Source organism: Tenrec ecaudatus, chromosome 17 (assembly GCF_050624435.1).
Source record: "Tenrec ecaudatus isolate mTenEca1 chromosome 17, mTenEca1.hap1, whole genome shotgun sequence".
In the NCBI taxonomy this organism is placed as follows: domain Eukaryota; kingdom Metazoa; phylum Chordata; class Mammalia; order Afrosoricida; family Tenrecidae; genus Tenrec; species Tenrec ecaudatus.
The window spans coordinates 48,775,145-48,801,739 of NC_134546.1; the positions used below are offsets into that span (position 1 = coordinate 48,775,145).

Consider the following 26,595-nt stretch of genomic DNA (forward strand, 5'->3'; position numbering starts at 1 on the left):
GCTGGTTGTGGTTCTTTGCCTGGTGGGGTGACTCACACCTTCATTCCTGAGGGATGTGGGTCATTAGCAGTGCTGTCAGGGTTGCTGTAGTTTACTATTTACTTTACTCACAGCGCATGGTAGTACTAATAGTGCGTGTCATCCTATCCATTAGATTGTTAAAATGGTACCTTCAGAGGTAACCTTTTTGGTGAGTATTCACATGAGACATTCTTATCTTTACTTTCTTTGTCCATTCAGAGAGGTCTATCCACACACCACTTCTCCACACCTCTTCATTATCAATTTTCCAACCATGTTCCTTCCAATTCCCTGACCATCTAGTCAAATTATTAGCCACAATCCATGAATCAGTATGCAGTCTCACATTTGGCCATTTCTTTTTTGAAGCAAACTGAATGGCCAGAATGCTTGAAATTCTGCCTGTTGGGAGGATTTCCCTTTACTTCTGTCCTTCATAGAGATCCCTGAAATGGCTGTGGTGCTGCTGTCCACCTGCATTACATGCAAAGCCATCAGTTAGCCCAGCACAAATTTTCTGTTCCTCAATCAACTTATTATAAGGAACTCACCAAGACACCCCAGACGCAGACTGGGAGAAGAAAGGTACTGTGACATGAGTGGAGACTGTGGGCATTTGGGCCACTTCTTCACGTAATTTATATGTACTCTCAGGTCCTTCTCTAGCCCGGTCTGTATATACTACTTCCATTTAGCGATGGAGTGTTGCTGTGCACATCCAACTTTATGACTCTGTGGGTCAGACAATACACAGTTCATAATGGGCAGCTCAGGCCTTATGGTGAGTTGGTGGCCCATGGTAAGGGGTTCAGTCTCAATGAAGGCCCAGTAACTAAGGCCAACAGCTGTTTTTCACAATTGAAATAGTTGTCTGAGAGAATGGCAGAATTTTACTCCAATATCCCAAGAGTCTGCCCTGGGGATTCAAATAGAGGGCCCTCCAAAGACTCTACACTGCATCTCTATCTGCGACTGACACCTCTAGCACCATTGGGTCAGCTGGATCATATGGTCCCAGTGGCAAAGGAGCTTACAACGGCAGCCTGAACCTGTTGCAGAGTCTTGGCTTGTTCTGGGCCCCACTCAAAATTGGCTTCATTTTTTGCCACTTGATAAATAGATTGGAGTAGCACACCCAAATGTGGGATATGTTGTCTTCAGAAGAGGTCCACTAGGCATTGCGTGTCCTGTTTAGTTGTTGATGGGGGTGGGGTTACGGAGTAAATATAATAGCTTATCCTGTACTTTAGTAGGAATATCTTGACATGCCTCATACCAATTTACCCCTAGAAATTTTACTGAGGTGGAGGGTGCCTGGATCTTTGTTGGGTTAATTTCCCAACCTCTTGAATGCAGGTGTTGTACCAATGAATCTAGAGTCTGTGATAGATCTTCCTTAGGGGGTCCAATCAATATAATTTCATCAATATAATGGAGCAGTGTGACATTCTGTGGAAAAGACAGGTGATGAAGTTATCTTCTTTGACTAAATTATGGCACAGGACTGAAGAGTTAGTGTACCCTTGGGGGATAGTTGTGAAAATGTACTGTTGCCCCTGCCAGCTGAAGGCAAACTGCTTCTGGTGGTTCTTTGAGGCTGATATTAAGAAGAATGATTGGCCAGTTCAATAGCTGCTTACCAAACACCAGGAGAAGTATTAATTTGCTGAAGCAATGAAACCACATCTGGAACGGTGGCTGCAATTGGAGTCACCACATGGTTAAGTTTACCATAATCCACCATTATTCTCCAAGATCCATGTTTGTTTGTTTGTTTGTTTTACAAGTCAAATCGGTGAGTTAAAAGGGGATGTGGTCGGAACCAACACCCTGCCTCCTTCAAGACTTTGATGGTGGCACTAATCTCTGCAATCCCTCCATGCAGGCTACATTGCTTTTGGTTTACTATTTTCCTAGTCAAGGACAGTTCTAATGGTGTCCACTTATCCTTTCCTACCATAATTGCCCTTATTCCACATTTTAAGAATCCAAGATGGGGGTTCTACCAGTTACTAAGTATATCTGTTTCAGTAGTGCATTCTGGAACTAGGGAAATAATGACAGGGTGTGTTCGATGATCCACTGGACCCACTGTGAGAAGTATCTGAGCTTAACTGTTAATAACTTGACCTCCATAGACCCCCCAGTCTGATTGGAATTAGTGTCAGTCCAGAGCCAGTGTCCAGTAATCCCTGAAAAGTTTGATCATTTTCTTTCTCCCAGTGAACTGTCACTCTGGGGAAGGCTAGAAGAAAGACTAACAGTATAGACCTTTGGTGATGTAGCAGGGTCCTTCTTAGAAGGGACCTGGCCTTCCCCTCATTCACGGGGTTGTGGGTCTGTACACCGGCTCAGGTCTGTGAATTGATTGGGGGTCATGACACTCTATTCTGGTGATTTGAGTTGAACTGCTGTTCACCTGATCTAGCATTTTTCTGCCCGTATAGATCACGTAAATATGTAGTAGTTACATTTCCCATGTATATTACCCAGGCTCCTGTCTGTACATATTAGAAATATTGAGCAGGTCTTTATGAGTGTAGCAGATTTCTTCCGGAGTCACCACCTGTAACTCACCTTTAGGAACTTTCTGAGACTTAATTTTAGTTATAGGTCTAGAGGAAATAATGGATAATAGGCTGTTTCTTGGGGGCTCTCAGCAATACCCTGTAAGGCGTTTTCTCCAAGCAATGCTCCAGATCCAGCCCCATGTAGCATTTCAGCACACAGTTTGGTTAGTCTGCTCAAGTGTGAGTTGTTTTCCTGATAGTGGATTAAATCCCTCAGGTGGGAGGGGTTGATCTATTGACCAGATGGCTCAATAGACTCTAGGGCCTTAATATTCTCCTCTTCTGGATCGTCAGCCCACATATTCCCGTCCCATATTTCAGAGTCCCATTTCTTTCTGATCAGTGCCCTTATTTTAGTATCAGACACTGTACTAGACCTACAATCCAGCTGACACGGCAATTCAGCTACTCATCTGATGAGACTCTGGATCTGGTTTTCAGCAATGTCAGCTCTTTTACTAGAGGAGAGAAGACTTTCCTTTGTGGCACATGCAGAAGCTTTTAGGTCTTTTATTTGACACGTGACACATGCTTCTGAAGTTCTCAGGTCATTCCTTTCCTTGATCACACTTTCTATTGTAAGGAGGACCAGCAACCAGCTTCCATATGCCTCTCATCTCTACAAAACTGCTGAAAATATCAAGCACAAGTCACCCAGAGCCTCTTATCTCACCAGTACTTCATCTACTGGTGATGGTATTGTGGATTTTACCTTTGCCACTTCACACTATGGATTAACACCACCCTCTCTAGTAATGGCAGGCTAATCCATAATTTAGGGGTAGAGGCAGCATTCTCAGTACTGTTAGGCCTAATCAGACTAAAGAACCTATTCAGAAAACCCATATTTATTATCTTGTTTCTCCAGAACTACTCTTGGTACCAATTGTGTTAGGGGTTCTCTAGAGAAAACCAGGACAGGTGATTTGGATATTTATAGCATTATTCATAGGCCATAGAAATTACCCACTGAAAATTTAGCCTGTTTTGTTTGTTAAAACAATTAACTCATCCCTAGTGTGATGACTGGATTGTTGCTCTTTGGTAAGATGGATGATGTTAGCTTGTATTCATGTTGTTGCCAGTCACAATTGCTTTTCCAGTTTTGCATGGATTAGCATGGAGCACAATTGACTCTGTGATGGTAAGTGTGGAAAAGAACTCCATGGAGCAGTAAGTTGTTAAAACACAGATGCATTTTTCAATGCATGCTTCTTCAAAGTGGACAAATCACCATAGCGTATTTAACATTTATGGAACTCAAGTGGTGGGCAATTGTATAGAACTCTCAGTTCCTCATCACTTCACAGCTAAATGATATTGTGTGTAGGTTATGAGGCACATCAGCTGGTTTCACACTGAATAATGTAGCAAAGGTGTTCAATTCCTTTTGTTTACTTTTCATGATCTTGAATCTTTCATTGATCCCTCAATTAGCGTCACACACTCCCCAGCATATTCAAATGTCCTAGAATGCTTTTGTCCTTCCACAGTGGGGAAGTGCACCATTCCTTTCTAGTTGCTCTTTCCACAGCTTTAATTTAGCTTCAAAGGTTTTCACCTTTCAAAGCATGGAGTTGAGACAGCTGGGGCCCTACAGCTTGATGTTCAGCTCTGAGAGGGACTTGTTAATGTCCACCATGAACCCTAAACCCTACAGTCACTATTGTTGAAGTTCTCTGACTGGTTTTCCTGCCATCTCCACGAATTGTGTGACTTCCTCCCACTGTCCATAACCCTCAAGAGCATGCTCCCCATGACTCAGCACCACGCGTCAGTGATAAACAAGATCACTAGTCTCAGAGCCAAGGTCGTTCAGTAACTCCTTAAACTCGAAGCTGCTGAACCCTCTGCTTTTGACAAATGTTATGTCTGACATTAGTGTTGACTTCACATCGTTGAGAGGCACAGAGACTTTCGTGGTGTATGATTCAGTGGCTTAAAATGGAATCACTTGTTTCAAGACTGAGGTGATGCCATTTCTTTTGACAAGTACAATTAACCCTTTTTGTGAGTCAATCATCACTAGAGCTTCATCTGTAGTAGGACCACTTAGCTTTCCAAATGTTAGTCTCTCAAACAAGTCCTCAGCCCTTATGTAGCCATGCGTGGCTTCCAGTAACAATAGTTCCTTTCATGTGTCAAACCCAGCAGTTAACCCACACACACACAAAATGGACTGTTGATTAGTATTTGTTATGTCTGTTGTCTTTTCAAAAACCAGAAGGAAAAAAATTGGAAACCTACGGAATCCTTCAGGGTTGTTTTCTCTCTCTCTCAATATCTTGTACTAAGTAAGAAATCTGATGTGAGATGTTCCATCAAGGCAAGCTAACACTCTGAAACAATTCTACCTTGTCCATTGCTATCAATTCTGCCACAGCCACCATGCATCTCACAAGCTCTGTCTACATGAAGCCTCAGCTCCTTTACTGGAAGCTCGCTCACTACAGAACTTGTCTGAATAACATTTTCTCTGTCCTGATGAGGCCCAGTGAACGTGGATTATTCTGATTTCACACTCTGCTGAAAAACAATGATTTTATGTAGACATATTTGTGCAAACCACTCCCCATCCCCACCGTCAATTTATTGAGCTTAGCATGTTTAGAGCAGCAATGAGATTCTAGATTGGCTTTTTTTCACTGTTGCTAAGACATTGCCATAAACTAGCCACACAGTTTAACTTTGACTTCAACAACAGCAATAAAATAATAATTTGCCCATTTTTCTTGGGCAGATTGACACTTGGCATCTACCTTTCTTCCCTTTGTAGTCATCTTTTTTTGTATAAGGTCACCCACATAAGTTTTAATAATTATCCACTGTGTATGTGTGTGTGTCACCAGCAATTTGATTATTTTACTTTATTACTGTTCTGATCCTGCGTCTTGGATTAAGAACATATCCAACATTCATCTTCTCTACTGTTGTGGTCTCTTATGTATACTGTAATTTTTAAATCTTCATCTGAAATTCAGTTTTTGTGAGAATTGTTGATTGTGGGAGTGTGTATAAAGATTGAATTGGAGTTATTGTCTGAGTCAACAAAAAAGTCAACAACATCATCATAAGCATCAGAGGCAAGGTAATCACCATCAGGAGGGACCATATGATTGCATATTATCTCATCATCACCAGATTGCTGTCATTTAGCCACAGTGTGTGAACACTTTTACACGCACACTCCCAGCCTGCCTAGCACGGACTGATCTCGGAGTCACTGCAATAAAGGCAGAAGGGCCACAGGCAACTGAATGAGTCTCATAACTGATTGTGTGTTATAGGGCCATATGAATTTATTTGGTGGGCCTTATAAGAGCTCTGGTGCTATAGTGGTTACCTGTTGGGCTGCAAACTGCATGGTTGGCAGTTTGAAACCATCAGCAATTCCATGGAAGGAAGACTGAGCTTTCTACTCCAATAAACTAGTTAAAGCCTTAGAAACCCATAGGGAAGTTGCTATGAGTTAACAATGATTGATGACTGTGAATGTGTGTGTATAGGGCCCTGGGGCCAGTTATTCCCCACCCCTGGTTTAAGAAATCCAATTGAATGGCTGTGTTAATTACTTTATCTACATTTTGTTGATTTTCTTTCCAGTGAATCCAGTCTTCCTGAGAGTAGTGCATTTGAATCTCCTACTATTACTACAGCATTGTCTCTTCAACTCTATGAGTTTGAGTAATGTATTTTGAGGATTGTTCATTGGGTATATGTAGTTTTATTATAGTTATGTCATTTTGTTCAATTATACCTTTAATGGTATATATTTGTCTGTCAGGATGGCTTTAACTTTGACATCTATTTTATCAGAAATTAATGTTGCTAACCTGTTTTTATTTTTACTTATTTTTCCATATTTTGATATTTTATCTCTGTGTGTATTTCCTCTAAGCAAGATATTAATTATATTCAAATGTTTTTCTGAGTTTTTTGGTGCTATTTCTTTGTTCATCATTATTTTCTCTATTGTTTGTTTTGTTTGTAGGTGTTTCTTGTAATTTTTATTTTTTGTCTTTATTTCACTATTTAGTAAGTTTTATAGTTTTCCTCTTTTTTTACTTTGTTGATGTTTTATCGTTTTCTTTGAGGTAAGTTTATTTTTTATTATTTTCTTTCCAAGTTTGTGGCAGTTTACCTTTTCTTGTGTACTATTCAATTTATCTGTTCTACTGTTTTATATTTATTCTATTCCCTTTATTACTTTACTGCTGTCTTCATTGCAGATTGTTAACACTGGTTCCTTATTTTCAATCTGATAGGCTTGTTTCACTTAGTATATTCAGTGGTTTGATTTTTTTTGATGGTAGCATTTTGTATGATGATCTTCGTTTGCTCTCTGCTGTTGTTCATTCTCTGTCTTAAAAAAGTCTCTCATTATTATGACTTATCTGTGTAAGGCTTATCTTAGTTTTTAAAATTCCTGTCAGTTTTCCTTTTCTGGAAGTGATAATCTTGCTGGGTATAGGATTTGTAGTTAAAATATTTTGTTTCAAGGTTTTATATATTTCGCTCCATTGCTTTCTTGCCTATGTGATTTCTATTGAAAGACCAAGCTTATTTTGATTGGTTTACCTTTAGAGTTAACTTTTCTGTTTCTGAGTTGTTCTCAGGCGCTTTCCTTTTCTTCGATGTAGGAAAGTTTGAAAATGATATAACATGGTGATAATCTTTTGGAGTTACTTATATATGGGGTTCTTTCAGCTTCTTGAGTGGTTATTTTCTACTCTATCATGAGTCTAGGGAAACTTCCAGTATTTCTTGAATTACTTCTTTTCTGTTATGAAGTGTGTATAAAATGTAAGTTGTTCTTTTGATAGTATTCCACAGAATTCTGAGGTTTTCTTTAATATTTTGTTCTTTGTATAGATTGTTCTTATGGCCTCAAAGGATTTGTCTTTGAACTCACTGATTTGGGCTTTCATTGCTTCAATTCTATCAATCCAGAGTTGTGTACTAAACTATCAAATTTGGGGAGGAAATAATAACTTTTGCAGACAACCACCAGCTGACAGAAGTTGCACAGTAGACCTGCAGTGCAAGAAATGTTAAAAGAAGCTATCGAAACAGAATTAAGATGTAATACAATAGAAATCATTTTTTCTCATTTTAATATGGTTTTAAAAAGTTACTTTTGAAATAAGAAATATTTGGCTAATCTATGTAGAAGAAACATGTGTGACAAAACAAACCAACAGGATCAGCTTCCCCACAAACAAAAACACACACAAACAAAACACACTCAATTACCTATATTCTTCTCAAGCTAATTCCGATTTGTGACTTTCCCATTGAAATACATTCCATATGGTTTTCATTGGTCGCCATCATTACAGAAGCAGAAAACCAGGCCTTTTTGCCATGGTGCCATGGTACAGGTTCAGAAGATGACTTTAAGTTAACTACCAAACTAAAATCAGTAGATGAGCACAAATGGTTTGTCTAATCCAAGTATTTTTCAAATATGAATTAAAGGCAGGCCATAAAGAAGTTACAAACACACACACACACACACACACAATGGATTTTACTGTTACTGCATGTAAAGTCTTCATTAGCATCCATTATTACTCTTTCCAGTTTCTAATATCCATTGCAATGAATACACAGACACTCACAAAGTTCATGATTAATGGATTTATTAAGAAAATTAACAATTTGTAATATTCATGAGAAATGCTTGGAGTAGTTGCTTACCAGGGCCTATAATAAAGTTTTATGTCTGCTAATAAATGTCCAACGGGCATACCACTCTGCTTGAAGCCTCGACCAGAAGCCATTCATTTTAAGCTTGGTGGGTCAGCGAACTTAGCTCTCTGCACCCCACTTCAGAAATCTCAGTCCGAAGGCAATCAGCTGTACTTGCCTGGACCAACAAGGCCAAGTTCCCCAATTAAGTGTCCAGATGCATCCCACTCCACAACCAAGTCCCCTACACAAAAGTACTCAGCTTGCTCGGTGAGTTGGGAAATCTGTCACTCTGCTCTATGCTCTGCCTCCTCTTTCTGCTGTTGCTGTGCCTCTTAGGTTCTAGCTGTCATCTGGATCCAGGAGGTTAACTGTGCAAGGGGTCTCCAGAGGAATCATTCTGCTTCTGGCTTTTGCTGATAATGAGATCCCTCCCCGATTCACAGAGGGCTCATTTTATACATATCCTGGGAATCCTTTTGCAATTACAGGTGAATTCTACCAGCATCTCCCTCCTCCTCTTCCACTTTCTTCCCCTCCTCCTCTTCTTCCCCTTTCTCCTTCCCCTCTCCTTACTCCTCCTCCCTAGAACTGGACTCTATTATCCCATGAGGAGGAGGGGTTGGGGAGTGAAGGTGGCTAGGCTTAGTCAGTTTAGTGGTGATAGAAGTGTGGGGCTGTGAACACATACCAGAGGTGGAAGGCATCTTTGGCCTGTACTGTGTGACTGGACAAACACCACCTCCTTGTGGTCACACTTCTGACAACGCTGCTCCTCAGCTCTGGCAGCCTGGGGACCTGGGACAAGGCGGTGATGATCTGGGTCAAGTTCATCACCACTTCCCACGTGATCTTGATGACTTAGAGGCAGTTGTGATGGGCTTCTTGCTGGTAGGTACAGCATAGAGCAGAAAGCGGTTTGCTTTGTCTTCCTTGTTTCACAGCATGTAGTTACTTCAGAGAGAGAGAGAGAGAGAGAGAGAGAGAGAGAGAGAGAGAGAGAGAGAGAGAGACCGGAGGTCATCCCCCACCTTTTTACCAGACCCATGAAGGGAATGATCCTTTGGTGGGATTTAGAGACTTGGGCTAGAAGAGCCACATTAAATAACGCATTGCCCCTGCACTACATACTAGAAGTTGATCTGCTGAAGCAAGATTCAAATACGATACTGTCTTTTAAATGCTGTAATGTTACAAAAAGGCAATAAGTGTGTATATTGTAAAATGTAAGACGATGGTCAAACAGTGGATAAAATGTTTGATTGCCAATCACCAGGTCAGCAGTTTGTATCCATTAGGTGCTCCATAGGAGAAAGATGTGTCAGTCTCGTTCCAAAAAGATTAACAGCCTTGGAAATTCGGTTGAGCAGTAGATTAAGCTCTAGCATGACCACAAGAAATAAACAAAGAAAGAATGGAATAAACAAAAATTATGAAGATTGAAGAGGCTTCAAAAAATTCGTGGGAAAAATTCATTATCTTTTAAGTCCATTTTCTTTGGGGTCCCCTGAACTGTGTGAAGTCCTCTCAAATACAAATAAGTCTTTCATGGAGATAAAATGGAATCAGAAAAACTTTTAAAAGCCTCTTTAGAGCTTCAATGGTCTCTGTTTTCCAAGTAACATAAATAAGGGGGTGGTGCAGGTTACACATAAGAGGGAAAAAAAAGATGTTCTAAGGAGCTCATGTACATTTTCAGTGGGGTGAGGTGCAGCACAGAGGGTAGGCAAGGAAGAGCAATTGTAGCCCCAGTGCTAAATCTACTTTTCTTTGAAAAATAAAGCCAGCAATCTAGATTTATTTATTCAATCATTCGTTCATTCCTTCATGCATGCATGCATGCATGCATGCACATGAAATCTGTTTCTTTAATAATGTCTCTAATTTATTTTAAAATAAACCAGGTACCATAGAGTCTATTCCATCTCATAACAACTCTGTAGGATTGGAGTAGAATTGTCCCACGGGGTTTCCAAGGTTGCAGTCTCCATGGAAACTGCCACGTCCTTCTCCCAAATTAAAACAAATTTGTCCGTTTGTAGCCTTCAGATAATGAATTTCGGCGCTCTGATTGAAATATTGTGAAAAGACAACATGAAAATAATGGATTATAACACAGCATATGTTTTCTATAAAGAAAACATGTATTAGCTAGTGAGCCAGCACGTTCCTTTGTTCCTAGTCTTCTTTTTTCCATATCCCTGTTCAAGCTCTTTTCCAGAATCCATTCTTTTCAAAAATGTTCCTTTTCTTCCAGTGAGACTTGACCTTTCCTTTCTCATAAACAAGGCTTTCTTTACCAGTCTACCATGAACACGTGTGATTCGTTTTTATCATTCCATTAATGCATTAACCCTAGCATTTAAGCTCCAACAATTTGGTGCTTGCTCTGTGTTAGGTTTTGATATTTAGATAGGCTTTTAGTGTAGATTTGTCTCTTCCCAATCACAGTTACTGACACAGTTCCTCTCTAGCACTGTGACTTTTTCTTTAACAAAACTATCTAGTGGCAACTTCTTACTTCCAGGATGGGGTTAACTCCTTAATTCCACTTTGCATGTGCTCTCAACTTTTCTAGTCTTAATTTTTATTTCCTTTACCTTGTACTTTATTCTTCACCAGTACACAATCACGCATGGTTCCTTGAATATGTCTTCCCCCCACACTTGTGGATTCTGAGTTTAAAACATTATCTATTCAACTTCTTATCACTCAAGGTGTCACTGCCTCAAGGTGACACTGCTTTTCATGTTTTGTCTCCTTTGCTACTATCCATGCATCCAGTCAGCCTTCCTGGTTTCTGCTCTCCACTGGGTTGCAAAGTGGGAATTCTATAGCAAAGTACTCCAATCATAGTTCAGCTTCCCAATCTTAGCTATTTCAGGCTCTCCTGCTAGAAACTTAATTCTTACCAACAGGGGACCAGCACTAAGATTATGTGGAACCGGGATGCCCTCTACTGTATTCATTGCTTTGTTTTATTCAGCAGAAAGAATTCAGCTGACAGAGCAAGGCAAACATTGACCTCCAAATTAAAATAGCATTTACTATGGAAATGTTAATATTCTTTTAAAATCGCAAACCTCTCTAAGGTTCTGACATGTCTCATTTCTCTCTCTCAGGTCCATCTAGCATGTTTATACTGCATAAATATTAGGAGAGGAAATCAGGTTACCATTCCATCATAAAGAATACATGGACATACAATTCTAAAGAATGGATCCTACTTAAAAGATTTCATATATTTAATCATATACATGGAATTTAAGCTAATAAAAGATTTATAAAAACCAAAGATAGTTTAAGTGTAATGTATCAAAAGGACAAAATTTCACTTGAAATGAACATTTTATTCTTCAATCATTTAGGTGTATTGTCAAGAATATGCATAACTGAAATATAAAATGATTTCTTATCCATCTATAGTATTTTTGCCTTCATTGAAAAGACTGAATGATTTTGTGTGAAAATCAGTAGAGCTATAATTTCAGTAGCTATTTAAATTCTTTGATTTGTATTGTGTCCTTTATTCTTGAGAGAAGAATAGTAGTATTTCTAAAGGCAGAATTCAAACATCTAAAAGACAAACAGTATATTTTGAAAAAAATTTAATTATCTGATTTACAATTGGAAAAAAATCTTTTTAAATGATCATCTTTCCTATGATACATTTTTATGTAATACTACTGTAACCAGAGTTATTGCTTTCTGTAACTGAATGCATATTTAGAATATCACTTTATATGCACAATTTTGAACATACATATATCATCATGTTCTGTTACTGGAATAAATTCACAGTTCCTCATGGAGTAGTCTAGGATTTTTTTGAAGGTGCAAAAAGTACTGACAGATTTTTTTTACTTGATATACAAGGCATTTGACATAACTGAGGCACTGAAATCCCTCCCTGGAATATTAAGTATATTTTTCTGGACAAGTGTTAGAAATTGGCTTTTGTCACAGTTTTTCTCTTAAAGGTTACTACAAATAACAAAGACTCACAAAAGTGTGGAATAAAAGATAAAACCCATCTCACTAATCAAGGGTTTGACCTTAATTCGTGAACCTTTTCCACTGAGTGTTCTGTGAAGAGGTATCCCTCTACCTCACGGTGAAACAAAACATCGCTATCTTGAAATTAAAGATGTGCTTGGGTTTGCAGTCATCTTGTGCCATTGGCAGGGAGCCTGGTATTCACTTTGATCTGGTGTGTGTATGTGTGTGAGGATTAAATAGTTGTTATTACTTAGTACCACCTTCACCTTTCACTGCACCACTTAGACTAGAGATAGGCATGGTCACACAAAAACCCTAGTAATGAAAGCTCATCTGCTCCAATAAAGATCTACAGTCTCCAAAACCCTATGGAGTAATTCTACTCTGCTCTATAGGGCTACTATGAGTCGGAATTGATGTAATGGCAAAGAGTATGGGTTCTGTATGTTTGTTTGTTTGAGTTTGTTGAGTGGATACACAAGCAGCTAAGTCCAGGGAGTTTTTGACAGCCGTTTCTACAGAGCCCTGTCTCCTTGCTCTGACGAGGTGGTCTCTTATCAAGAACTGAACAATAGTGGGAATAGCGATATCATGAGGGTAGGGGGATGGCCAGGGAGAGGCAAGGGGGAGAAAGGGGGAACCCATCACAAGGTTGGATATGTAGCTCCCCCCCAAGCGGAGGAATAACAAAAATGTGGGTGAAGGGAGACAGCAGACAGTGCAAGAATAATAATAACATATAAATGATCAAGCATTTAAGAGGGTGGGAGGGTGGGAGAGGGACGGTAAAAAGGAGGAGCTTACACCAAGGGCTCAAGTAGAAAATGTTTTGGAAATAAATGATGACGGCAATATAGGTACAAATAAGCTTGATGCAATTGATGAATGGAATGTTATAAAAGCCCTCAATAAAATGATTTTTAGAAGAACTGGACTTTAGAAAGATTCCAAATGATCCTGGAATTAGGTTAAAACGGGTGTTATTTAAATTTAATCCCCCCCTTTCCATTAATATCAGAGACAAAGAGGTGTTCACAGTGGAGTTCCTTTCTGGAGGGAATAAAGAGGTCCCCCAAGAAAAAAACTCCAGCATGGCCTGGGTCAGGGAACAGAGGCACTTGGGTTGACCCTGGCCTTGAGGAGCAAGGGTCCCCAGGAGCCCAGACCTCTGCCTGCTGAAAGGCTGGCAGCTTCACTGGTCACACTGCGGCGCGGGGTGGGGGACACCCGCGACTATTACCCAAACTGCCCCATATGCGACTAGAAACTTCATGAGCAATCAGATCTGCTCCCAAACCAGGCCTACCTGCAGGTCCCCAGCCCACCTCGCCCATTAAGCATCGACCAAGGCGGCTTTGGGGAGGGCCTAGGTGGGAACGTCTCTGCGCTGGAGCTCCGCTCGGGAAAGGTGACGGGAGCGCGCGCGCGGGGCGAGCGCGCGGGGGGCGAGCTCGCGTGGGCGCGTGGGCGAGCTCGCGTGGGCGTGGGCGCGGGCGCGCGGGGCGGGTCGCCGGCGACTGCGCGGGCCCGGGCGGGCGGGCGCGGCGCGGATCCGCAGAGCGGCAGCCAGAGCGCGCGGAGCGCCGGGCGCCGGGCGCGCTCGCTCAGCCGGGAGCCCCGCGAAGTTCGCGTGGATGGCCTGGGCCGCTGACGCCGCACGGGCGCGAGCGCAGGGGCCGGCTGGCGCCCCGAGGCGCACCAGGAGCAGCGCGCGAAGCGGGATGCGCCCTCGCCGCCCTCTCGCCTCCGTTGGCGGGCGCGCAAGGTAAGCCTGGGCGCGCCAGGCCGGACCTTGGGGAAGGGGAGCAGGAGGGCGGCGGGCGGCCCCTGGCTTCTGCTGTCCCCCTCCTCGGGGCGTCGGAGCTCCAAACCGCCTGGGCCGGAGGGGGAGCGGAGGCCGAGGAGGGGGCTCCTCAGCAGGCGAGGGCAAACTTTGCTCCAGCAATGCCGGGGCGAGACAGCTCTGGAGGGCAGAGGCTCCCTAGGCTGCCCACCCGGGTCCCAGGCGGCTCCCGCGGGTGCGAAGGCCAAGCTTCCTGGGCCGCAGGGAGGCGGCTCTGAAGGCTGGGGACCGCCGCTGTGGTCCCGAGCCAGCCCCGAGAGCAGAACGGCGAGGCTGTACTGGGTGGTGTGTGCGGGCTCTGAGTCTCGCGTGCGGCCCGCAGCAAAGAAAGGTGCTGATGGACCAAAGCCTGCCTGGACCAAGGGTCTGCAGCTGAAAGGTGAACACCCGTCAGCACCGGACCCCGGAACCATAGCGCTTGCCGATCCTCCCACCCCCCCACCCCAAACACACACACACACACAAGCTGCAGAGGACTGGGTGCGACACCCTGAGCACCGAGTAGCCCAGTCTGCAGAACCGCAGTACTCTGCACGCACCGCGCTCGCTCCAATCTGGGAGCCCCATGCGCTCTGCTTGGCTCTCCACAGCTTGAGACTGACTGGCAATGGCAAGTGCCACCGCGGTTTTCTCCCAATCCCACAAAGCACGTTCCCTCTGAACTTAAGCATTGATGATCCCTAGGCGTCCACCACCTGTTCCCCCGGAGTCTTTGACAGAAATCACAGATGGCCTTTGCTTCTGAGGTGGGACCTGTTGTGAGTTTATGGGCTCCGGGGCAGGAGGGGAGCTTATTGTGAGCACCCAATATTTGTGAATCACGCACCATGTGCATACAGGGGTTAGTTATGTGCATACTGGGCTCACTAAGGTTAGTTCCAGAGCCCAGAGGTCATGCTTGTCTGTGTCTCAGATGCATGAATTAGGGCTGAGCACAGAACTGCAGTGACTATTACATGATTTAGTATTAACAGTGATTACAGTTAGTAAATTATTGTGGTCCGGTGTCAAGACTTGTTTCTTACATGTGCTATTTCCCCTTTTCCACATACTTTCAGCACCTTGCAGAATAAGGAGTAGCTTGCTGGCTCCGAACACGTGGTGACTATTTCAGAAAGGTAAAATTATTCCACTTGTGGATTTGACAGACATACAAATGGCAGTTGCTCAGATAACTCTGCTCTTTTCTAACACTGGGGATAATGGGTCATTTGCGCAAGACAAAAATGCTTAAAAGTAAAACAGTGTTTGAAAAAAGAGAAAAAATAAAGCAGAAAATGACTGTACTATATTTAAATACGGAAACTAAGCCTTGTAACACTTTTCTTGCCCCAACTTTGTTCCCAATAAACATCCATACTTCCTAGGTTGGAATTGCAGCAAGGAAATGACAGCCAGATTTCTCCTTTCTTTGTAAATTGTGAAGTATTCACGATATGATCAGATTCTAGGAACCGTCGACACGAAATCACTCATGCTCATACGCAATTCCACTTTGTATTCCTTTCAGCTTCAAGATCCAGTTGGGGAAGGAACAGTTATTCTTCCAAATTCATCTGTTTCAATTGTTATTCTCATTGGGAATGGACAATGGAATGCTCTCTAGCTTTATCATGATCAAAAACCTCCTGCTCTGTTACGTTTCCTTGAACTTTGCCAGTCATTTTGGGTGAGTTGTTATCTATACTTTTGTCTTGTGGCTCTTAAGAACCTTTGTAGAGTGGTACATCATTCTCACTGAGTCCTGACACTGCTTGGCACTTCCTTCTTGAGCAAGACTGTGTCTAGTGTAGGGCACTTGGAGTAATTCGGAGACTAGAGGCAGATTATGGTCTCAGAAATAGGAGCTAGACATTGCTTCCGCACGATGTGGGAGTTCACATTTATATAAGACTTTTATTGCTTGTTAGACAAGATGTATGCAACACTGTGATGTCCTCACTGGTTCCATTATGAATGAGATTTCCCTTTAAAGCAGTGGTTCTCAACCATCCTGATGCCTCGACCCTTTAATTCAGTTCCTCATGTTGTGGTGACCCCCCAACCATAAAATTATTTTCATTGCTACATCATAACTGTCATTTGGCTAATGTTATGAATCAGGTGACCTCTGTGAAAGGGTCCTTAGACCCCCAAAGGGGTTGCGAGCCACAGGTTGAGAACTGCTGCTTAAGCAATTTACATGGCATTGAAAAGTAGTTGTACTAGTTTGAGAATGACTAGAAGCCTGGAAATTGTGATTGTGTGGCCATTTCAATGCAGATTTAGAAACCCGAAACCACATGTGCCTAAAGATTTCCAAGGCACCTCTGGGATTCTAGCATTATCATTGTTGTAAACCTCTATTATTTTGCTTTTAGTACTAGTATTCCAATTCTAATGTTTTTCACCAAACTAATGATAAATAACATTCCAGATTTGTTTTATCAGATATGATGCTCCTCTTTCATCCTCCCACCTTCCCTAGAAATGGTTCAGTTAATCAACAAAAGGCTTATAACCTGACGTTGGAGTACTATTACAAAATTGAATTTCAGGAGAATGTACTCAAGCTGGTCAGGTATTACTTGTGTTAGAATAGACTCTGCTCGGTGTCAGTCGTAAGTGGTTCTGAAGAATGTAATGACTCAGCCACCGAGGGGCCTCCTCTTGTACAGACTAGGAAACAAAGAGAGAGGTTTGGAACTCTCCTATACCCCATGACTAGCAATGGGATTGTAGTCAGAGCTGCCCTCACAGCCAGTTCGAGACCTCGGCCAGAACTCTGTTCTGCAAAACCAGGCGCAGGAGTACCTACTGTCACCTCTCCCTGTCATAATGTGTTCTCTGTACATGTTAATGACAACACCGAGCCATATGACCCAGAAAGAGGCCTGGTGGCAGAGTCAATTAATCATTGGGCTTCTTCTATAAGGTTTGTAGTTTGAAACAACCAGCGATGCCACAGGAGAAAAATAGGCTTGCTGCTCCCGTGAAGATTTATAGTGTTGGAAACCCACCAGGTCAGGTCTGCTCTGTCTTTTATGGTTGATGTGAGTCTGAGTCAGAATTAACTGAGTGGTAGTTTGAGTTAGTCAGTCATCCAGAGAACTCTCTGAGGAAAGACAGTACAGTCTTATTCTTGCCTTGCTTCTTGGCCTGGGTGGGCACTGCCAGACGCCTGCTTTGTTTTTCTTACCTATTAAATGAAAGATTTTCTTTCCAAGTCCCCTCCCTATGGTTTATAAACTGTTATGTTCACAATGTTCTTTTTAATGAAAGATATATGTATCAAGATGTGTTGAATTCAAATAGAATGCTCAGCTTTCTAAGTTACTATATCAGATCGTTGTCTTACATACTGATGTCTGACATAAAACCTAAACCCAACCCACTGCCATGGTGTTAGTTCTGACTCATAGCAACCCTTTAGGACGGAGTAGAACTGCTCCATGGGGCTCCGAAGGCCATGAATCTCTATGGAGGCAGTCAAGCTGATCTTTTTCCGTCTGCGTGGCTGGTAGGTTTGAATTGCAAACCTTTTGATAAACCTCCCAGTGCTTAACCTACTTTTAGTGTAGAGCAGTCTTTTGAAGGTGAGGCAGATTCTAGGATTGGGAACACATTCTTTATAATATTTTGGTCCAAATATATAACACATTCTTTATAACATTTTGGTAAAATATATATATGTATATATTAGGAAATTACAGGCTATAGGCTTGAAATTCCTACTTCCTGGTAGATGTGATCATAAAATATGAAGTTATGGGCATAGCATACCAGCAATTAAAAATTCATACTTTAGTTATTATTTCATTTTATAATTCCTCAGGTATTCTTCAAAAAGGAGAAAAAAATTGTTAGTTTCTAGAAGCTAATATCAAGCAACATAGTATAATTCCTCTCGATAATTTAATAGAAAATTGACTGTTGGAGAAGCTTTACAATCTTTCAAGTATAAGGTCCAGAGGCCATTCTAAAACAATACATATTATATAAAGTACATGAGGTGCAGAAAGCATAAAAGAAGAGAAGTATCTTTAATTCTACCGCTCAGAGACTCATCCTTAAACATTTTTCTGTTTCTACTCTTGGTTCCCATGGTTCTTTTATCTAGTTGAAATCATACCGTGCATTGAATTTTGTTCTTTTTTTTATACTTAACACTATTACAAACTCTTTAAAATAGATATATGTGCACCATACATCTGCATTGTAGTTAACAACTGCTAGCTGGTGTTGAATCTGTTACACTCACAGTGACCCTGTGTTTGCAGACTGGACTTCCTCCACTGGGTTTGGAAGACTGGAACCATTTGGAAGCAGGTCATCAAGCCTGTCTTCTGAGGTGCTGTGGTTGACACTGAGCTGGGAGCTTTATGTTTAGTATCCAGGGCTCCCTGTTCCTAATGACCCACAGACTCCCAGATACTTACTTCCCTAGTTCGGGTTATTTACAGTGTTTCTAATTTTGTTTTTAGAAACTTTAATTCAGTGAACATATTTGAGGTTGCAAAAATTTTTGGTATTTGAGATATTTTTGAAAGTGGGATTTTATAGCATATTCTGACAATGTTTTTGACCCTTGACCTTACATGTCCGGTTTTGATAAAGCAGTCCCTAGTAAAGTTGAACTGAGTTCCACATATCCTTCACAAACAGGAAGCGTGCAGATTTCAGCTGGCGTCAATGACATTGTGATGCTGGGAGACTAAGCTTATTTGTAATTTTTCTTTTACAATGCATTTACAGCTCTTTTCAGTTTCACACAACTATACCTATATCTAAGAATATGTGTGTCAAATCCCAAAGAAAGTTTCATAAAAACGATTTGATTTTGAATCTTGATGACATGATAACTATCATACTTTTAAACACCCCGATTTGTATTATTTTTACATAAATGTCTTCAGGCATTAGTACCATCTTGCAGTTGACATTAGCGAGGCAGATATACAGCTTTCTTGGGATTCAGATTTGGTCCTCTCTGATAGTTCCACCCTGCACACTAGATTTGCCCAAGTTGGCTCTTGTGCCCTTTTACTTGATTACACATGTTTTCAAAGAATTTTTACAGCAAACCGATCTAAGGAGAAAGGAAACATTCTTTGAAAGGTATTTTGTTTGGGGGCTACATAAAATTTTCTTTTCTTTAAAATTTCAGGGAAAAGGGTTTGGGCAAGCTTTTTCTTCTTTATTGGAGAGTTTTTTATGATTGAATTTAATGGAAAGGTGAAAGGGAAGGCAAAGACCCACACTATGAACAAGACTCCAGAGCAATAGAAATGTGAGGTCTGGGGAAATGTAAAAGAAGCTGAAAAACTGACCAGAGAAGTAAAAGTAGTCCTACAGAGAAACAGGTGGGCACTGAAGGAAACAGCGTTTTTGTGCAAGGTTTTGTATTTGGGGAAATTGATGTTTAGTGTTTTTGAAAAGAAGAAAAATAAGCATGAAAGTAAAGAAACAGTCATCATATTAACTGATCAATATGAAGTTGCTTTGGAAATATGTAAGTTCTACATATAACCATATATTATTTCTTCTTCTATTAACATTATAAATTTGATCTGAATCACCAGCAGTAATTAATAATAGTTTTGTTATTCTTCTACTATTTTCAAATTATATAACAGAGGTTTCAAATATATAACAGAACAGAGACCTTGTTTAAAAGTCAGTTTTATGCTGTTACATTTGAAGGCATGATATCATAAGGGGCATTAAAGTTATTTTAATGAGACCAGTAATCAAAAGCAAATGGTGCCATGGAGGCATGATAAACCCCGAAACTGCTCTCCTGAGATAATATTTAAACATTAAATATTTAACCAAAATTATCCCCAAAGTCTTCTTAAAACCAGGTTTAACTTGTAAAGAATGACTGTTAAGAGCTATATCTATAGGGGATAAAATGGATAACTAAAATGTGAAAGATTAGATAGAAAATCTAAGGGGCAATGAGTTTACACTAATTGGAGGGGAATCATTTGAAAAGGAGGATGAGAATGGCCATATATATCGCTTCTCGACCTTTTGGTTAAGATCAAGTGTGGAGAATGGTCATATAATTTGAAGACGGTATCAATGTCACATATGTATTGTTCATGTTGAAAATGTTGGATTTGTGCATGTTCTACTGTATATTCTCAACAACAAAAATAAAAATATTTTTTTACAAAAGTAAATTATATGCAAAAATAAGTATAGAAGCAGTGTTTGAATCAATGTCCCTATACAGGAGCCATAGTGGCACAGTGGCTTAAGTGTCTAGCAAAAGGCTGTTAACCAAAGGCCAGTAGTTCAAGCCCATCAGTCTCTCCATAGGAGAAAGATGTGACAGATTGTGTCTATCAAGATTTGTAATCCAGGAAACCCTATAGTCTACCCTCTAGGGATAGTTCTACTGTTATATAGGTTTCTTATAAGTCATAATTGACAGTAAAGAGTTTTATTGATCAAATAAAACCCAACCAAACTCACGGCCATCAAGTCAGTGCAGACTTATAGTGACCCTTTAGGACAGGCTAGAACTACCTTGCTGAATTTCAGAGACTGTAACTGTTTATGGGACTAGAAAGCCCCATCTTCCTCCTGTGGAACAGGCTGGTTTGGAAAGGCTGACCTTGCAGTGAGCAGCTCAATGCATAATTTCTAATCTACCAGCACTCCTGACAATGACCAATATGCAATACTAAATATAATGTGGAGTTGATCAGATTAGATAGAACTGTTGCAATGTTAAGATAAATTTAGAGACTTTAAATAATAAAGCAAATATGACTTAATTTTATTAAATATATCCTGAACTTTTATTGGTTGAAAAAGAAAAGAATAATTTCCTGACATCGGAGCTCTTAATTAGACATTGGAAAACATAATTTTTAAACCAGGGACAAAAATCAAGGGTTGTTGTTGTTGGATGCTGCTGAGAGGGTTCCAATGCATAGCTAGTCTATGTAGACAAAATGAAACATGGCTCGGTACGGCACCGTGCTCACGGTCATCATGTTTGAGCCATTGTTGTAGCCTTGGGTCAGGTTGATAGGTGGGCACCATCTGACCCTTCATCACACCTTCCTATAGTCCCAGTGTTCTCGTCACGATCAGAGATGTTGCGTAGGGCCATATAATAAGTGATTACTCTTAGATTAGGGCTATGATTAAATGTGAGTTCACAGTCTATTCATGTACCTACAGTTTATATATGTCTCTGGTTCACTTTGGAGACATCATTGTTCTTCTATTGGGGAGCATTATAAATCATCCCTATGCGGCATATGGCAATTTTATTGGTAGTTTCATTAATTTAGCCAGTGTATGGAATTTTAAAAACTGCTTAGAAAAAGAGAGTATACCTACATAGGACATCTGTTTAGACTAAAATACATGGAGTGTTGACCTGTATGGATCAAAAAACACAAATGACTTGACACTATTTATGCAAGCAATCAGTGGAGGAGATAGGACAAAAATTTCAATAATGCTCGTTCACAAAGGCAGAACCGTGCCTGCTAGACAGGGACATACCATCGAACAAAGGGAGAGCATGGAAATAGCAAATGTCTGGTAGTCATGAGGCATCGTTCCTTGGGCAGCCTTGAAGCAAGAGCTCCGGAACAAAGTCCCATGAATTCCAAATCTTTGACTTTGGAATAGCAGTCATCTGCTTCTTCTCACAATAGGGCGTTTCAGCCTTAATTCCAAGGGCGTGTTTCAGTTCCTTAAATCCACAATAGGTGAGTGTAAGGTAAAGTCTAATTCATTTAGTGGAGTTTCCAAATTGGAGCCTTCTAGTGTGACCTATGAATAATGTTGTGTGCCTTGAAAAGACAGAATCTAAAGTCCTGGTTTTCTGTAGCACTCAGCCTGGTTCACCAGAGGCTGGATAGAAAATAGGTCAAAAGTACCCAAATAAAAACATAATGCTAGGCCTATTCTCCCCTAGGGGGTCTATATAAGTAATGTGAGGAGTTTTCCTCAATTATTTTTCTCCCTTGATTTGTCCACAAACAGACAGACCTGTGCCCATTCTCCTTTCCTCTGGCCTTGAATTTCCATTAAGGTTAATGGAGCATCCTTGTAGGAATGTCTTTTGATTTATAGTGTCCATAGAACAATATTATATGGCAGGAAATAATTGATATTCTATATTCCCCCTCTCAAGCCCGTCCCCCCCCCCCCACATGAGAAACTACCCCAGCCCAGGAGAGTGTCCCTCTGTGGACATGGATATTAAGATGTCTAAATTAAGGGGGTAATATGGGTCATGTGCATTTAGCAATCGGAATTAGAAGATTGCCTGACTTAAGAACAGATGCCTAGCATTGTCTTCCTGTTTATCCTTACAGTAGTGGTTTCATACAATGCTTTCTCTTTTGTGACTGACTAAATTCACTCAGCGTGATGGTTTCCAGGACTAGCAGTGTTGTGAAGTGTTTCATAGTTTCATCACTGTTTGGAATGAAGAGAGCACTGAACATGGTATTATTTCCTTCGTGTCATTTTCAGTGCAGTCTGCATTATATACAGGAATCAGATTGATTTCTGCTTGTCGATCTTGTATATTGCTACTTTACAAATTCTTCAATTATTTCTAAAAATCTTTTAGTAGAATCTTTCGAATTTTCTACATATAAAATCACATCATCTGCAGATAGTGGGTCTCCATTCCACTTTGCCCAATTGTATTTCCATGATTTCTTTTTGTTAAGCAACGTAATTTATAGTTCTGTCTAAGATTTGCAGCATGATGTTGAATAAGAGTGGTGATGTGGGACATCTTGTCTGGTTTCATTTTCAGGGAACACGGTTTCATTTATTTCCCCCATTAAACATGTTGTTGGGCACTGTTACCGTGCTGTACTTGTACTCACTGTTACCAGTTCTCCATTTCCCCCAACCTCCCCCGACCTCCTTGTCATACCCGTAAGAAACCATTAAGCTAGTTACTTTCTCTCTAGATTTATTTATCCTGGATTTCATATACAGAAAGACATACCACCACCCCCAAATTAACAACAATAACAAAGTAAAACAGAGAAAAATCTAAATCAAGAAGAAAGTCAAAAATATTAAAAATTAAAATTAGTCAAAAGGGAGCTAAAATGATAAGGTGTCATATTTTAAACTACCTGCATGTGCATTTTCCAAAGTATTCTGCATAAAAGCAAAACCATTCACATCCCTGGTCTATGGTCAGCAAAGGCTTAATCCATATGAATTTCCTATTCACTTTTTAAAAACTGAAACAACTTTTAAAAAAAATTAAATCATTTATTGGGGGTTCGTACAACTCTTATCACAATCCACACATGCATCCATTGTGCCAACCACTCCTGTACATTTGTTTCCCTCATCATTCTCAAAACATTTGCTTTCCACTTGAGCCCCTGATATCTGCTCCTCACTTTTACCCCTCCCTCCCGGCTCCTCCTTCTCCCATGAATCCTTGATAATTTATAAATTATTATTTTTTCATATCTTATACCATCCAATGTCCCCTTTACCCACTTCTCTACTGCCTGGCCCCCTGGGAGGAGGTTATATGTAGATGCTTGTAATCCTTTACCCCTTTCTCCTTCACCTTCCCTCCACCCTCTCGGTGTTGCCATTTTCACCACTTGTCCTGAGGGGTTCATCTGCCCTGGATTCCTTGCACTTCCAGTTCCTATCTGTACCAGTGTGCATCCTCCAGTCCAGCCAGATTTGTAAGGTAGAATTGAGATCATGATGGTTGGGGTGGTGGCGGGAGAAAGCATTTAAGAACTAGAGGAAAGTTATATGTTTCATCATTGCTACACTGCACCCTGACTGGCCCTTCTCCTCCCCAAGACCCCTCTGTAAGAGGATGTCCAGTTGCCTACAGGTGGGCTTTGGGTCCTCATTCTGCAATCCCCTGCCAGTCACAATGACATGATTATTTTTGTTCTTTGATGCCTGATACCCGATCCCTTCGACACCCTGTCATCACGCCAGCTGGTGCACTTTTCCCATGTGAGCTTTGTTGTTTCTCAGCTAGATGGCGGCCTGTTCATCTTCAAGCTTTTAAGACCCCAAACTCTATACCTTTTGATAGCCAGGCACTATGGGCCTTCTTCACCGCATTTGATTTTGCATCCGCTTTGTCTTCAGCAATCGTGTCGGGTCAGGCTGGTGTGCTTCCTCCATGTGCACTTGGTTGTTTCCCAACTACATGGCTGCTTGTTTATCTTCAGACCTTTAAGACCCTAGAAGCTATATCTTTTGATAGCCGGGCACCAGCAGCTTAACTGAAACAACTTTCAAATGTATTTAAACAGACATTAAATGAAAACATATTACATTTCAACTTAACTATATATGCCACAATTGACTTTCCACTGCTCTCTATTTGATAACAGGATTACTCACATCCCTTGACTATGATCAGAGGAATTCCCCTGAGGCTTAAACTATCTGTGGGCCCAGAAAATGGATTTTGAGCTTCCACTGTTGTTGATCGCCTTTCTGAAAACCAGGTGTTCACAATTTAAGCTCTGATACCATTTCCACCTTCAGATTTGTATTTTATTATTTACAATCCTTGGATCACACAGGCTGATGTGCTTCTTCCGTGTGCACTTAGTTTACACCTTTGCGGAGTGCTTTATCAGAAATAGATTTCGGAAATTGTCAAATGCCTTTTTTGCATCTACTGATATTATCATGTGGTTCTTATTCTTCATTTTTTACATTGATCGTTTTTTAATGTTGAACCGTTCTTGGGTTCCTCGTATGAATTCTACTTGCTCATGGAGAGTTATGCTTTTGATGTCTTGACATTGTCCTCAGGTTTTCTTCTGATTCTTTTGCTTTTTCGTTTGTTTGTTTTTCTTGTTTGCTGAATTCTGCTTGGTTGTCTTCCAGTTCGCTGATTCCATTTCTTCCATTCTGTTGGTTGGATCTTGTACTTTTGTATTTCTGCAGCTATGTCATTCCTCGTGTGTAGTTTCTAGTAGGTCCATTTTCTCATCTGTTTTCAGGATTGATCTCTTAATCTCTGGTAAGACCCTAAGCATCATTTTCTTGTGTTCTCTATCTAGCTGTTCAAGGGTTTCTTCTGTTTATTCTGTTGTGTTTTTTCAATCTTTAGATGTTGACTTTTGTTTGTCTTGATTTTTTTTTTGTGGTAGCTGCTGATGGCTGTTGCTTGTGCCATGTAGTGGTTGAGCTGAAGATGAGGTGTAGGTTTCCGAATTGTGTAAGGGTGCGTGTGTGTGTGTGCGCGTGTGTGTATACGTGTGTGAATCTTTAGGTTAGTGGAGGATCAGATAGCTGAAAATCATATTGTGTAGAGATGAAGAGTGTTAGTTGGGTGGGTAGGAAGAATAGGATATTGCTTAGGAGTAGATTTTAACTGGTGGTGTTAATTATAGGAAGACTTCCTGTTAAGTATGGTAATTTTTAATGAGTTGGAGAAGAGGGTTATAAGAGATGAGTTGTTACTTGGTGTATTACAGAAGAGTGTGTGTTACTGAGGTGGAGGAAGTGGGGTCTTGAGGTAATGGTGATTGGGGTAGATCAAGGTTATATTAAGAATTCTACCAGAGTCACTTATCGACCCTGTGTATTATATTGGGAGAGTGCAGACCTTCTGTTATTGTGTTTATAACAAAAGGCCCTTTTATCCTAAGTTTCTACACAACTCAGTACTATTTGCTCTTTGTTTGTGGTCCCAGAGTGGAAATAGGCTATTGGAGTGGGGGCCCAAGGTAGGGGGGGAGGGGAGACTTCCAATCAGGTGGTGGTCCTGCTAAGGACCCAAGTCCTGTTTTCTGCAGATACCTAGATAGGGGAGGGGATGCCACTGAGAAACACAGGAATGCTGGGTTCTGGTTCTTCTGGTGGAAAAAGAGTTTTGTGACTCTCTTCTTCAAAAGAAACCAGGAACAAGTCTAACGTACTGCTGAAGCCACCAGCAGGTTCAAGTTGTCTTCCTGTCTTCCTGGGGCTGGATCCCTTTCAAGTTAGCTGGGTGTTTTATCTGGAAGCCATTAGATCTGGGGCCCTGCAAGAAGGGAGGAGATCCAGTAAGAGGGTGTAACTGTGAAGGCTCTGTTCCATGGGCTGTGGTGAACTCCCTCATCCAGGACTCACAGAGTCCTCTAGGGCCTGGAGCCATGGGCTCCACTTGGGAGATGGCCTGGGTTGGGATATTCCCTGCACTGGTGAGTCACAGAACTTCGGGAGAAGGGAGGAGGAGGCTGGCCTCCCTGCCCCACTGACACTGCTAAGGGGAGACGCAGCCAGCTCAGCTCTGCACTGTTCTCCTTGGGCTAATATCCAAGAGGGAGGTCTAAAATAAGCCTTGAGTGCTGAGAGTCAAGGTTTCATGTCTTAAATCCCCAGAATTCACCTCCTCACCTGTTGATATCTGGCCCATGCAAAGGGGTTTCTGAGCAGGGGACTCTTTCTTGGCATGATCTTCCTGGAACTTTCTAAATAAGTTTTTAATGACTGCCATTCTTATTA

At 41.2% G+C, this 26,595-nt stretch overlaps 1 protein-coding gene across 1 annotated transcript in view; it reads left to right on the forward strand.

The window, feature by feature from the left end:
* Positions 1 to 15,707: 15,707 nt before the first annotated feature.
* Positions 15,708 to 26,595, forward strand: part of GABRA5 (gamma-aminobutyric acid type A receptor subunit alpha5) — a 138,256-nt gene continuing 127,368 nt past the window's right edge. Inside the window, exon 1 of the mRNA XM_075535613.1 lies at positions 15,708 to 15,793. Within this exon, the coding sequence (XP_075391728.1) occupies positions 15,708 to 15,793 (86 nt within the window). The remainder of the gene's footprint in view (positions 15,794 to 26,595) is intronic.